At 39.3% G+C, this 13,273-nt stretch overlaps 1 protein-coding gene across 1 annotated transcript in view; it reads left to right on the top strand.

Moving 5' to 3' along the window:
* lars2 (leucyl-tRNA synthetase 2, mitochondrial) overlaps window positions 1–13,273 on the top strand; it is a 47,553-nt gene that overhangs the window by 22,712 nt on the left and 11,568 nt on the right. Inside the window, exons 8-13 of the mRNA XM_030158787.1 lie at window positions 400–507; window positions 4,317–4,476; window positions 4,813–4,917; window positions 5,683–5,798; window positions 5,897–6,180; window positions 10,427–10,525. Of these exons, the coding sequence (XP_030014647.1) occupies window positions 400–507; window positions 4,317–4,476; window positions 4,813–4,917; window positions 5,683–5,798; window positions 5,897–6,180; window positions 10,427–10,525 (872 nt within the window). The remainder of the gene's footprint in view (window positions 1–399; window positions 508–4,316; window positions 4,477–4,812; window positions 4,918–5,682; window positions 5,799–5,896; window positions 6,181–10,426; window positions 10,526–13,273) is intronic.

Genomic DNA, 13,273 nt, shown 5'->3' with positions numbered 1-13,273 from the left:
TGTATGTGTGTGTACGCATCTGTGTGTAAAAAAAAAAAAAAAAAAAAAAAAAAAAAAAAAGGAGAGAAAGTGCACTTCACAGGCGACTGTGTTGCGATATCCAGGAAAGTGGGGCGAGAGCAGGTCAGGATTTTTGAAAATCCCTCTTTGTCTGCATATTGTGACCTGGTCGGCTCTACAGCTTTGTCAAAATAAATTGGCTAGGCTTTAAAAGGGGCCACACTGACTTGGAGTCAATTGCGTTATCCTAGACATTATGTATTTATGAGGAACTGGTCACCCTGCTACAAAAAAATCTCTCTTCTCCACAGTGAAGTGGAAAATTGGCTCCCTCTAAAACTGTACAAAGTAGTAACTTCAGTGAGTCATGTCATTTTTTCTTTGTTTCTTGCTCCTCAGCCTCTTCTGGACGCCCTAGCAGACCTTCCAGAGTGGTACGGGGTCAAAGCCATGCAGGCCAACTGGATTGGCGAATGCACTGGCTGCTACTTCGACTTCAAACTCAAGGTGATTCTCAGCTTTTTTACCCTCATGCACTTTTTTTTTTATTCATGCATCCTTTTTTGGTTTCAATCAAATCCTTCAACCTCTCTCCACCAAATGTGTCCCTGTTGCCTCTACTTTTTGACTTCTGCTTTTCATCTCTTTCTCCCCAAGCACTGATTGCCTGCTTTGTTTTTCTTTGACACCTCTGTTTATGTATCACTATTGAAAGTCATTTACCAAAACATAAAAATCTCCACTTGCTGTTCACATTCAGCAGTTGCTCTGATCTATAAACAGCAATTTACCCAAACAGATCATGTCAAGGATTAGTTCTATTGAGTTTTCTCAGCCACATTTACAGTTTTTCACCCGTCTGTCATTTCAAACCGTGCAGCACAGAAAGCCCCCTCACAGCGCTTTGAGCACCCTTATCAAGCCATTCTCCTTCACAAATAATCAGAAAAAATGTTACTGAAGTCAGTTGCTTAATTCATCATATTTCTAAAGGAAAGTGGGTTAGAGGATGCGAGTACATTTGTATCTTTTTCTATGGGAAGTATTTTCTTTTACAAAGCAAGTAGTAAAACATCGGCTTCTGAAGGTTTGTGTTATATTACAACCTTATATTACAAGAGCTGGCACACAACTTCAGTATGACAGACAGCACACACTAATTATCATTTCAACCTCCAAGAATAAGTGTCATGTGAGTGTTTAATAGATTTAACACCTTGTTGCCTTGTTGTTGTCAAAGAGCTGTACAGTGAATGTTTTATTCGCCGCACAAAGGTGATGAAACATGTGTATTTCATGTTGCTGTGTGATTCCTGATTCAGTGGTACTACTGAAAGTATCAGACAACACAATATTCTAGTGTGCAGTCTGTAATATAGAACATGGGAGGAAAAAAATATCCCCACTTGGATTCGACTAAGCAAATATGTAAAAGCCTTCCATTGGGTAATTATTGAATAAAACAAATAAACACCTCTAGGCCTACATTAGCCTCATAGCATAGTTACCTAAGTCATACACTATATGGACAGAAGTATTGGGACACATTGAATTTAGGTGTTTCTTTTCTAACAGGGGTCTTGGATCCAAAACAATAATGACAAATGTCATAATATAGTTTAATATTGTGATAAACATTACTATTTCTTTCAAGTTTAATGAGAGCTTTTTCTTCCTAAGTGAGATGCAAAGAGAGTAGATGGGTAGTTGTGGTAGAAAATTATTATTTACAGTCAGAGCACAAAAAATATGTTAGAAATTTAGAGGTAGAACATTTAAAATCATAATCATGGATAAAAATCCAAAATCAGTGTTGAGAGAAATTAAGTGAAAACCATCTCTGAGGCATTTTTTAAGCAAAGATAACAATTTAAACCAAACTAACCAGTGCAATGATATTTATCAAAATATAAATCTATATTATGACATTTGTCATTATTGTTTTATATCCCAGACCCCTGTCAGAAAAGAAACACTGGAAATCAACATGTCCAAATACTTTTATCCAGTGTAGGAGTAGTTTATGACTTAGCCATTTATACTATGAGGCTATGTTAATGACTTGTGCACTTATATCTAACATTTCCAATAATGTTCAAATTCTGAGAAATACACATTTTATTCAGTAAAATTTTGTCATCAGTGACATCATCATCTCCACAATAAACACTAGATAACAATGGTATTGTAGCAGTACTTTAGACACACTGCATGTTTGCAGATTATATCCATACTATTTTGAAACATACTAATCAAACAAAGTGCTTATTGGTAATTGTTAACCCCCAGGATATATTTCAGTACATTTAATGACAGCATTTTTCATCACACTAGGTAACTTCACTCAAAGATATTTAATTACAATGAAAAGATATAGCATTAAAATGAGCCACTAAAGGTGATGGGAATACAAGTTAAACACCATACCTGGACCAGGATTTACTAACACTTTTGCTCAAAAAAATTGTCGATTTACGAAAGGAGTACAACATAAAATTATTGCTGGAAAGGCATGGACACAGTTACTTTTGCGCTGTGTATTTATTTATTCATTCATTCATTCTAAGATTTGTTACTGTTGATTTATAACCGATGGTGCCATTATTTTACACACATTTGTACCTGTTATGGCCTCGATAGCTATGGACAGAGGAGGCTCTACTTGTCTTAATCTATTTGAAAAGACAGGGGAAGTTATTAGAGCTGAGTTGTTCTTGAGATTATTATTGGAGTTCACTGACATGATGTTATCAAATCTCCAGGAGGCTCAAAAAGTCAAGAAGTAGTTTTACTTTCACACGAGGTCATGAACGTTCCTGCCAAAAAAAAAACCTTCATTATATTGAAATATAATTAAATACTCAGTTTCTAAATCTTATTCCAGGTTCTGTGGCTCATACAGACAACACATCATGTTTCCTTTGTATCACTGATATTAAAAAACAAAAACCTACCCGCCACAAGAATTTATCACAAAGGTGTGACCACAAAATGTTGTGAATTGTGAATGTAAGTCAGAATTCACTTCTGTAGCAGCAGCCTACACTTGTCATTTTTCGGTGCATCATGCCATCTTCTTTCATTTCCTCTGTGGGATGCACCTTTCCCCTCCTGTATTTACCTCCCAAACTGTGGTGATCCAGATCTGCCTTTATGAACAGGTTGGGCAATATGATTTTAAAAGCATTTTAGCCACTATTTTAGATTCAGTTGTTTCTTCCACTAACTCCTCCAGTTTTGCCTCAGAGAACCCCTTCTTCTGCTGCCTCTCTTTGGTCTGCGTTACTGTTTCTGAGTACAAACAAATGCATCAAACCCTTACTGTGTGTATCTATACTCTATCTGGCTTTTCGCTGAATTGCGGTGGTCTCGGGTAGAGGAGTGCTGGTCATTATTGACATGAAGTGGCTCCATCTGTGTTCATAATTTTGTGAGTCATTAGTAAATCACCAGCAAAAAGTGGCTCCTCTCTTAGGTACTTTTTAGGGATTACACCCTCACTAATTTGCACTGGTTTAGTAAATCTGGCCTTTAGTGTGTAAACATCATTCCACTTCAGATAAATTTTCATTATCTGTGGTGGTGAAAACAACAACTCCATGATCTGACACAACTTCATAATGCCATTAAACTATATCTTGTGTTGTTGAGAGATGCCGAACAGCAGAAATTACATACATTGTGTTTAAACTAAGCATAAGTTTGGGGTGACCATCCCTTTGCTGCAGCAGCTCTTAAACTATTGAATGATCTGCCTCTCCATATCAGACAGGCCTCCTCTCTGTCTGTTTTTAAATCCCTTCTTAAAACCCAGCTTTTCTCCTTGGCTTTTGAAACCATGTGAGATGTTTGAATGTATTATTTTTATTCTATTGTTTTATTTGGTATTGGTTTGTTGCTCTTATTTTTAATTGTACAGCTTTTGATGTTTTTTAATCTATTCTTGTGTTTTATTCTTTTATTTTTGTTTTATTTATTCGTCTGTACAGCGCTAGTTTTTTTTGTACAGCTTTTTACGTTTTGTAATCTATTCTTGTATTTTATTCTTTTAGTTTGGTTTTTATTTACTCTTCTGTTCAGCACTTTGGTCCACTGCGGTTGTTTTGAAGTGCTTTACAAATTAAGTTGGATTGGATTAGATGGTTGTGTCTGTTCAGAATAGCACAAAAACAAAACAATCTCCCCACGTAACTCGTCTTGTTTGTACCTCGTCTCCTCTGTGTGAAGGCCTGAGGAGACGGCGTGTTGTCCTCATTAATGACTGTTGACACATGGACACTGAGAGGTTCCCACTTGTTTCTCCTCTTCTCTCTAAGGTGAACGGTAAGGAGACAGGGGAGACCCTTTCAGCCTACAGCTCCTCTCCAGAGACGGTGTTTGGAGCGGCGTACCTGGCCATCCTGCCCTCCCACAGACTCCTGCATGGGAGCAGCTCGGTCCGCTCTGTCCTGGAGAAAGCCTTTCAGCCGGGCAGAGGTGAGCAGAACTTCACACCGACTCCAACCTGTGTGTGGGCTCATAATACTCATTTGCCAGTGATTGAGTGAGACTTTCCTATTTTGATTTGTAGAGCGTGTGCATGATTTCCCATTATGTGTATTTAGTGTGTAGTGAGGACTATATATACATGTGTCAATATGTTTATTTAACCATATATCACCCTTATGGTTGTAGCAGTTTCAGTGGAGTGGGTGTATATTAATTGGGATTCCCATGTGGCGTTCACTGCTTCAAGGAGAAATGACTGTTGATAATAAGTCCCTGGGGGAAGCAGTGCTGCCTCTGTCAAATCTCACTCCCTCCGGTTTCTAGACTCTCTAACAGAGGTCACCGCTCACAACCTGTTCACCGGCCACGATGTACCCCTGGTCATATCGCACAAAGACGCATTTGACGGCTATCTTGACACAGTGATCGGTGAGTTTTTAGTGTTTTGAGGGGTTTCACATTCCCCTTTAACCTTTACTTGGTAATTTATTCATATAGGCTAATAATATATAAACATGGAGACACTAAACCTCATCATACTGTTCACTGGAGTGATAGTTTAGGTAAAAACTGTAATCCTGCCAAACAGAAATGGTGAAGAAGAGCAAAGGAGATGAAAGTAGATCAGACTCAGAAAGATATGTTAAATTTACAGATTTCACATTTCAGGTCTAGACATGCCGCTTGGGTTTGCCCTCTCATTATAACTCAAATGCTTTTCATTTCTCACTTTGACTTCACATTAGTAAGAGCCTTGAATTAATTTAGTCTCTTACTGACCACACTTTGCATATCCTGTAGTACATTGGTCTATAAAGTGGAAAAGGTCCAACTCATCAAGTGACAGCAGGGGGTAAGGGTTGTTTATAATGGGATGGTTATAGTGTTATTTGGCAATTTATCTGTATTATAAAATGCCTTAAAAATAAATGTTTGTTATAAAGAGTGATAATCTGATGGCCTCCCATACTTTAGAAACTGTGGCCGTGGTGTAGCTGTAATAGTATGAAAAGTATGTGTTTGTTATACCGAGTAGAGGTGCAGCCTAAGGGATTATTAGTTATTACTCACATCACAACATGCTTAACATCACCACATGGACAGTTCCTGCTCTCTCCAGCGATCAATGGTATGTATGTTCATTTTTGCATTTCTTTCTGTATGTTATGTTCATGCTGTTGTTTATTCTGTTAGGTGCCCCAGACTGTAGTGAGGAGGATTTATCTGTGGCCAAAGCTCTAAACCTGAAGTGGATCACAGTTCTAAAAAGTCATGAAGACGGGACAGAAACGCTCATCAACTCTGATGAGGTTAGCTCTGTTGAGTATGAACGGCATCACTGATTTCACAAAATCTCCTCATCTATGCAAATTAAAACTCCACACTTATGTCGCTCGTCTTTCTGTAGTTCTCAGGCCTGACCAGAGAGGAGGCTTTTCACTCCATTACCCAGAAGGCCAGAGAGCAGAAGGTCGGAGGCCACCTTACCAGCTCTAAGCTCAGGGACTGGTTGATATCAAGGCAGCGGTACTGGGGCACGCCCATTCCCGTGGTGCATTGTGGGTCTTGTGGTCCTGTTGCAGTCCCTGAAGAAGATTTACCAGTTACTTTGCCGAAGCTGCCGTCACTCTCAGGAAAGGGTGCGTCACCTCTGGAGTCTGCTTATGACTGGGTCAACTGCAAGTGTCCAAGGTGATGATCACACTGATATTTGAGTTTTTGTCATTATTTTTATCAAAACATCACAGACACACTCGTTTATACTCATGACATGTTACACCATCAGTCTCGAAATATTAGCCTCAATGATTCACATCCATCATTTTAATTTCTTTTTGTCATTGGCCATTTGTTGATGTCTTGCATTTTATATATAATACAGCAGTTAGATATTAGCAGCCAGTGACTACTTTGACGGTTTTTACAGCCTGTTGTTATAGAGCACAAGACACTGTATTTATAGTATTTAACCATTTACTTGTTAAACTATTTTTGTGTGTAACTATTTACGTTACTTAGCAGTTGGTGTTTCCTATCAGTTATGGCTCATTAGTGGCGTATAAAAGCATGGTTTTGCAGTGTATTTTTGTTTAAGTTGTAGGTCACCTTGGCTTTGCTATGAGGTAATCAACTACAGCCAGGGGATTCAGCTTCGGGATCCTCTGCCATTCCTCCTTGCAGATCCTCTCCAGTTCTGTGAGGTTGGATGGTGAATGTTGGTGGACAGCCAGTTTCAGGTCTCTCCAGAGATGCTCAAATGGGTTTAAGTCAGGGCTCTGGCTGGGCCGTTCAACAGTCACGGAGTTGTTCTGAAGCCACTCCTTCGTTATTTTTGCTGTGTGCTTAGGGTCATTGTCTTGTTGGAAGGTGAACCTTTGGCCTAGTCTGAGGTCCAGAGCACTCTGGAAAAGGTTTTCGTCCAGAACATCTCTGTACTTGGCCGCATTCATCTTTCCTTCAATTGCAACCAGTGGTCCTGTAACTGCAGCTGAAAAACACCCCACAGTATGATGCTGACTCCACCATGCTTCACTGTTGGGATTGGATTGGGCAGGTGATGAGCAGTGCCTGGTTTTCTTCACACATACTGCTTAGAATTAAGGCCAAAAAGTTCAGTCTTGGTCTCATCAGACCAGAGAATCTTATTTCTCATGGTCAGGGAGTCCTTGATGTGCTTTTTGGCAAACTCTATGCAGGCTTTCATGTGTCTTTCACTGAGGAGAGGCTTCCGTCGCACCACTCTGTCATAAAGCCTCGATCAGTGGAGGGCTGCAGTGATGGTTGACTTTCTACAACTTTCTCCCATCTTCCCTCTGCATCTCTGGAGCTCAGCCACAGTGATCTTTGGGTTCTTCTTTACCTCTCTCACCAAGGCTCCCGTTGCTCACTTTGGCCTAACGGCCAGCTCTAGGAAGAGTTCTGGTCATCCCAAACATCTTCCATTTAAGGATTCTGGAGGCCACTGTGCTCTTAAGAACCTTAAGTGCAGCAGAAGTTCTTTTGTAACCTTGGCCAGATCTGTGCCTTGCCACAGTTCTGTCTCTGAGCTCTTCAGGCAGTTCCTTCAACCTCATGATTCTCCTTTGCTCTGACATGCACTGTGAGCTGTAAGGTTTAATATAGACAGGTGTGTGTGCCTTTCTTAATTAAGTCCAATCAGTTTAATTAAACACAGCTGGACTCCAATGAAGGTGTAGAACCATCTCAAGGATGATCAAAAGAAATGGACAGCACCTGAGTTAAATATATGAGTGTCACAGCAAAGGGTCTGAATACTTATGGCCATGTGAAATTTCAGTTTTTCTTTTTTAATAAATCTGCCAAAATGTCTACAATTCTGTTTTTTCTGTCAAAATGGGGTGCTGTGTGTACATTAATGAGGAAAAAATTAACTTCAATGATTTTAGCAAATGGCTGCAATATAACAGAGTGAAAAATTTAAGGGGGTCTGAATACTTTCCGTACCCACTGTATATATAAAGGCGTTGGAAAACCTCAATAATGACATTTTCTGATAACTATTCAATCATTGTTTCTAATGTAGACCTTAACCGCATTTGTGCAACACAATGAGTTACGTGGCTTTAGCAAATCAGCTGTGTGATGGGCAAATGATGCAGAAGGGTGGAGGATGTGTTATTTCTTTCTGGTTAAGCGATTTGGGAAATGATGTGTTCCATTTTGGCGTTTGTTCAGCGAGAATTGAATTATGTGTAAACTCACTCCAGTGCCCGTTCCTGGTACTTGTACTGTATTTTTTCCAGCAGACCAGCACCAACAAATCGAGTCAAGCAGCCTGAGTGAAGTGACACCATTACAAGAACAGAGCATTGAGAGCGGGCCTGTGAATTGTGTGATTAATGCCTTTGTTCTGATGGGGTTATGCAATGAGTGGCAGCTGTGACAGCAGCAGCATGAGATGATGATAGAGGTTACATAAGCCAGCTGTGCCCTGAGGCACTAATACTTTAAATGCACACCTTAGATGAGGCCTAATTGCACAAGTACACACTCTACACACAGTGAACATGTCTGAGAAGGTTTGAGAATATAGAATGCTTATGTAGCCGCTGTCTCCAGAATCCTTTGCTGAAATGGGAATTCCTCTCTGAATAAGACTAATCACCGTCATGGCACCGTGTTGATTAAAACAATGGCCCACTCAGTCGCAGATGGCACAAGTCATCAGATTGTGTTCACTCACTTCCACAACGCTACTATAATTCGTCCCATCAGTAGTGATTGATGGCCATAATCGCAAAGACGCCGTTATCTCCTCTCTTCTGTCTCCCCTCCGTTGTTAAGTGTCTGTGGAAATTTGTTCTCTTCACTGGTCGACCATGTCCAATTAAAGTTTGACTGAACACAGACGAGCAGCGTGATGAGAGATGGGCAGCAGACGCAGAGTTTTATCTGTCCTTGAGGAAGTCATTTCCTGTGCGCTCATCTAGTCTCTGACCCACTGCAGCACTGTAAATTGGCCTGCCAACTGAACCCTGCTTCAGCTTAGACTGACTGCAAAGGTGTGCATGATGCAAGTGTGTGTTTTTCCAGGGATTCGCCGGTAAAGACTGAGTCCACATCGTTAGCACAACACACACTCCCAAGCAGTCACACAGATACACAACAGATGGAGAGTTATTTTCCATGAGAGCCTTTATAGAGTGGGCAGCTGCCTCTTTTTCCTCATCTGTTTGAGAGCCTTTTGGCTCTTTGTGGCTCGTCCTGAAACACACACATTATGCACACAGGTTGCTTCAGATTTGGGATCCTAGTTTTACTGTTCAACTTGTCTTATTACGTAGAGGGAGCATCTCCAGAGACAGTCGTCTGTGTGTCACCTTGTCTGTAATCTAGTACCAGCTGTCTGTCAAATGACCACAATCTGGCCTGGGATTGGTTAGTCTGGTGGGAGAGTGGACGTGAAAAAAATCCCACTTCCTCGAGCTGAATGTTTTATACTAATGACTTTCTCCATCTTGTGAAGTTTCTATTTTTGGATTCTTTTGTGATGGAAGGGGCTTCCTTACACTGCTGGATTTTCATCAAACGAAATAACACCTGGCTTCCAAATATTAACCTTGCTACACCTTATCCTTGTTGCTAGGCAACCTCCATCTCTTACCTCATCACCACAGCCTTATTATAGACTGGTATGATGGGTGGTCGAGAGGTTTTTGCCTTTCCATGTTTGAATCTTTTAGTGAGTGCGAGATCAAAAATTCTGACTTTAAGATGACTGTTTTTGTAAGTAGAAATGTTCGACAGGTAGGCAGACACACAAAAACAGGATGAGACGTCCCATAAGGTCCAATAAATGATACCTGCTCTATTGCACATACCAAAGATGAACACTGTGTGTTAGTTTTTGTTTCTGGAATGCTGATTTTTAACTCTTTTGAGACTCATTATGAACTGAAAGGCAGACACTCTCACTGTTCCATTAAGTGCTTTAAATGTGAACAAAAGCACCTCCTGATAGCTCTCATTTCCTGTTTATTTGTGTATGTCCTCCCTTTCAAAGTCACATCACGTCCTAAGTATTGTTTGGCTTGGATGGAAAGGGGCGCAAGGTGGTATTTCCAACACAAACACATGATCATGTGTTAGGCCTGCCAGTTCATTCCCTGTTAGCACAGCCTGTTAGTCAGGGCACAGAAACTGAGCTCTGGTGCCAGTCTGGCTTCAGCTGTGCTTCTCTACAGGGACATGACCCTCACGGCCAGATGGAGCTTTACACACACGCACGCACACACACACACACACACACACGCACGCACGCACGCACGCACACACACACACAAATTACCTAATGTGCCATTTTTCTAACTACACAAACTGGGATCTTTCATTTGTTGGTTTTCTGATTTGTCAGCCTAATATTGATTTTCTGTTTCTGTCGACTCTCTCCGACTCTGTCTGTGTCTTTGTGTGTCAGATGTAAGGGTCCAGCCAGGAGGGAGACTGATACCATGGACACATTTGTGGACTCAGCCTGGTATTACTTTAGATACACAGACCCTCATAACCCACAAAGGTATGAACTTCCCCCCTCAGGAGATTTGACATTGCTATTTCCATCCATTTGTAACTCTGTAAAATGTCCAAATATGCTTCCTTTCGCATCTTTTTCCTTAATTCTTTTTAAAGCTTTTTATAAAAATCCTCCAGCAAATAAAAATAAATAAATAAATAATATTTGTTTTTAGATAGTAAATGCACATGTTTGCCACAGGAGTTGATGTTTATATATTATCAACACTTAAATTTTTGCAGAAATTGTGTGCAAATAAGACAACACATGATTAGTTTTATTTGAATTACATTTAGTCATCTAGTATATTGGAATTATATTATTTTATTTCCAAGGAGCAACAGTCTGAGCTCCAACATGAAGCTAATATCGTATCTTTAACTTATAATTCCACTGATGGCAGCTGGGTTTGGCTCCAAAAAGCCTGGCTCCCATAAACTTTGAACTTGTCTCTAAAAATACCAAGTCAGTATTCCTTTTCCAGGAGTCATGCTGATCTCATTTGTTTCATTTGGAACCTTTAAAGTTTTTCCAAGATTTTCCTCACTTAATCAGATACCAGGTCAGATAGAAGCTTGTTTGCTGTGTTGGGCTTTGATTGACAGGTCAGTCTGCTGAGTCTGACTTTCAAAGTTTCTATTTATTTCATACATTTTTCCTGACAGACACTTTGGCTGTAGTTGTGGATCATAGGTTCCACTACCAAGACTGTAAAATGACTTTATTAGGCAGTACTAGATGAAGTTTACAGTTTTACCGCGTCTGTTAGTTACTGTTTATATTTAGCTGACCTATGACCTCTGACCCCTTGTAAATCACTCTGACCCATTGTGCCCCTGTGCTTTGCTCTATTTGTCCAAGTATGGCCACTTGTGCCTCCACAAATCCAACATGGAAATGGCCAAAACATAAACTACCAGCTTCATAATGGCAGTTCAGAGACCAACAGACCAATGGTATCAGCAGTTTCTGTATCCACTACTTCTCTACAGTCTGTGTTTCATTTCAGGAAATAGCCGTAAGTAACTTTGACAATAATGTCTGTCAATCAAACAATCAATCAATTTATTACAAAATTATTACAAACAGTCAAAATCGACAATTCATTTACAAGATACATTTTGTAATAGGACACCCCAGAAGCAGTCTTCAGCTTACAAATGTAAAGTAACTGTAAAGTGAAATTGGTGAGTTAAATTCTCTGAATATGAACATTGTGGAAAATATTTAATATGATGTAGACACACAAGTCAATCAAAATTTATAACATATATGAAGTGCTGGACGATAAATACTGTATGAACTGCTGTATGTGATTTCCTGACATACCTGAGGCATTATTCTTGTTTTGTGAGAGACCCCTGTTAACTATGTACACCCTTCTTACCACAATTCTAACTTTATAACATAACGATTAATTACCCACAACACAGTAACAACACAGACCTGTACAAGAATAGGATTTTGTTTTCTAAAGAAAATGTCTGCATGTTTATTTTATCTGTTGTTTGTACAGAGAAATGTTTACGTTGTTAGAACCATTTCATGCATACTGAGGACCTCACATTTTAGTTCACACTGTGGGGCTAAGTGAACCCTGTATTACTTAAAAAGTAATTCTGAAGAAACAAAATGGATAGTCTATCCTTGATATGTACAGCAATTTTGTGTTTTATGCATAGTCAGAATTTAGTCTGATATGTGAGGATTTTTGAGTTACTTAAAGAATCTGACAAAGGAATTTAGGGTAGGTGAAGGATGGAGTAAGGGGGTGGGAGATTATAAATTAAACTTCATCCTGCTTCTCTTCGAATGGTTTACTCTCTTTTTATATAATTATTTTGCTGTTTGATTTTATTGGAATATTCGAAATAAATAAATTTAAAAAACAAACAAACAAAATGGTAAGGAAGACACAATAGTAGATGATAATGATCGTGGGTCGTAGTAGGTAATGTTTGAATGTTTTGTGGAAATCATATTTACAATCAAGGTAATGTATTAAAGGTTTATTCACATTCCATTCAGAGATGTAAAGGAGCAAAGTGAAGTAAAGGGGATATGACACCATTGTAGAATTTTTGGTCATACCACCCAGCACTACATCAGCACTACATAAGTCATTTTTGTGGAAATGTTATATTTTGTAGCTTTACAGGAAAAGGAAAATACTGTTTTACCTTTTATAAACTCAGCTATATACAGGGTTCCCACGAGGTCTTAAAAAGTCTGAAATGTGATATGGTGAGTCTTAAGTTATGTTGCCATAAACTTGTTGACTGTATTTTGTTTTTAAATGTGTCTGGGAAATGTCCAAGCTGCAAAGAACGTTAGTCGACTCAATTCCACCTTTTCAAACAATATATTTAAATTAGGAACCAATTATCACTAACTTTCTAGCCCCATGTGAGAACGGTGAGAATCAAGGCATAAATCAAAACATTTTCCTAAATTCTAGGAGTCACAAATTTTTGCCAGTATGGCCATGAAATAGGCATTAAATTTTGTTCTAAGAGGTCTTAAAAAGGTCTTAAAAAGTTTGAAATTTAACTTGTAGAATCCTGTAGGAACCCTGTATATAGAAAAAACAGCTTTCATTTGCTCTCTCATGTGTTGTACACATCCCAAACAATGTGCTCAGTTATACACAGAACGATGCAGCCTGTAAGATCACCCCCTCTCTCCCACTTACCCATATCAAACATGCATATTTGCTGGTGTACACTTCACTCTGCTCTCCTGTCACACATT

The sequence above is a fragment of the Sphaeramia orbicularis genome, chromosome 16 (genome assembly GCF_902148855.1).
Source record: "Sphaeramia orbicularis chromosome 16, fSphaOr1.1, whole genome shotgun sequence".
Taxonomy (NCBI): Eukaryota; Metazoa; Chordata; class Actinopteri; order Kurtiformes; family Apogonidae; genus Sphaeramia; species Sphaeramia orbicularis.
The sequence above is the reverse complement of the archived record's forward strand: the minus strand, read 5'-3'. Positions and strand labels throughout refer to the sequence as shown.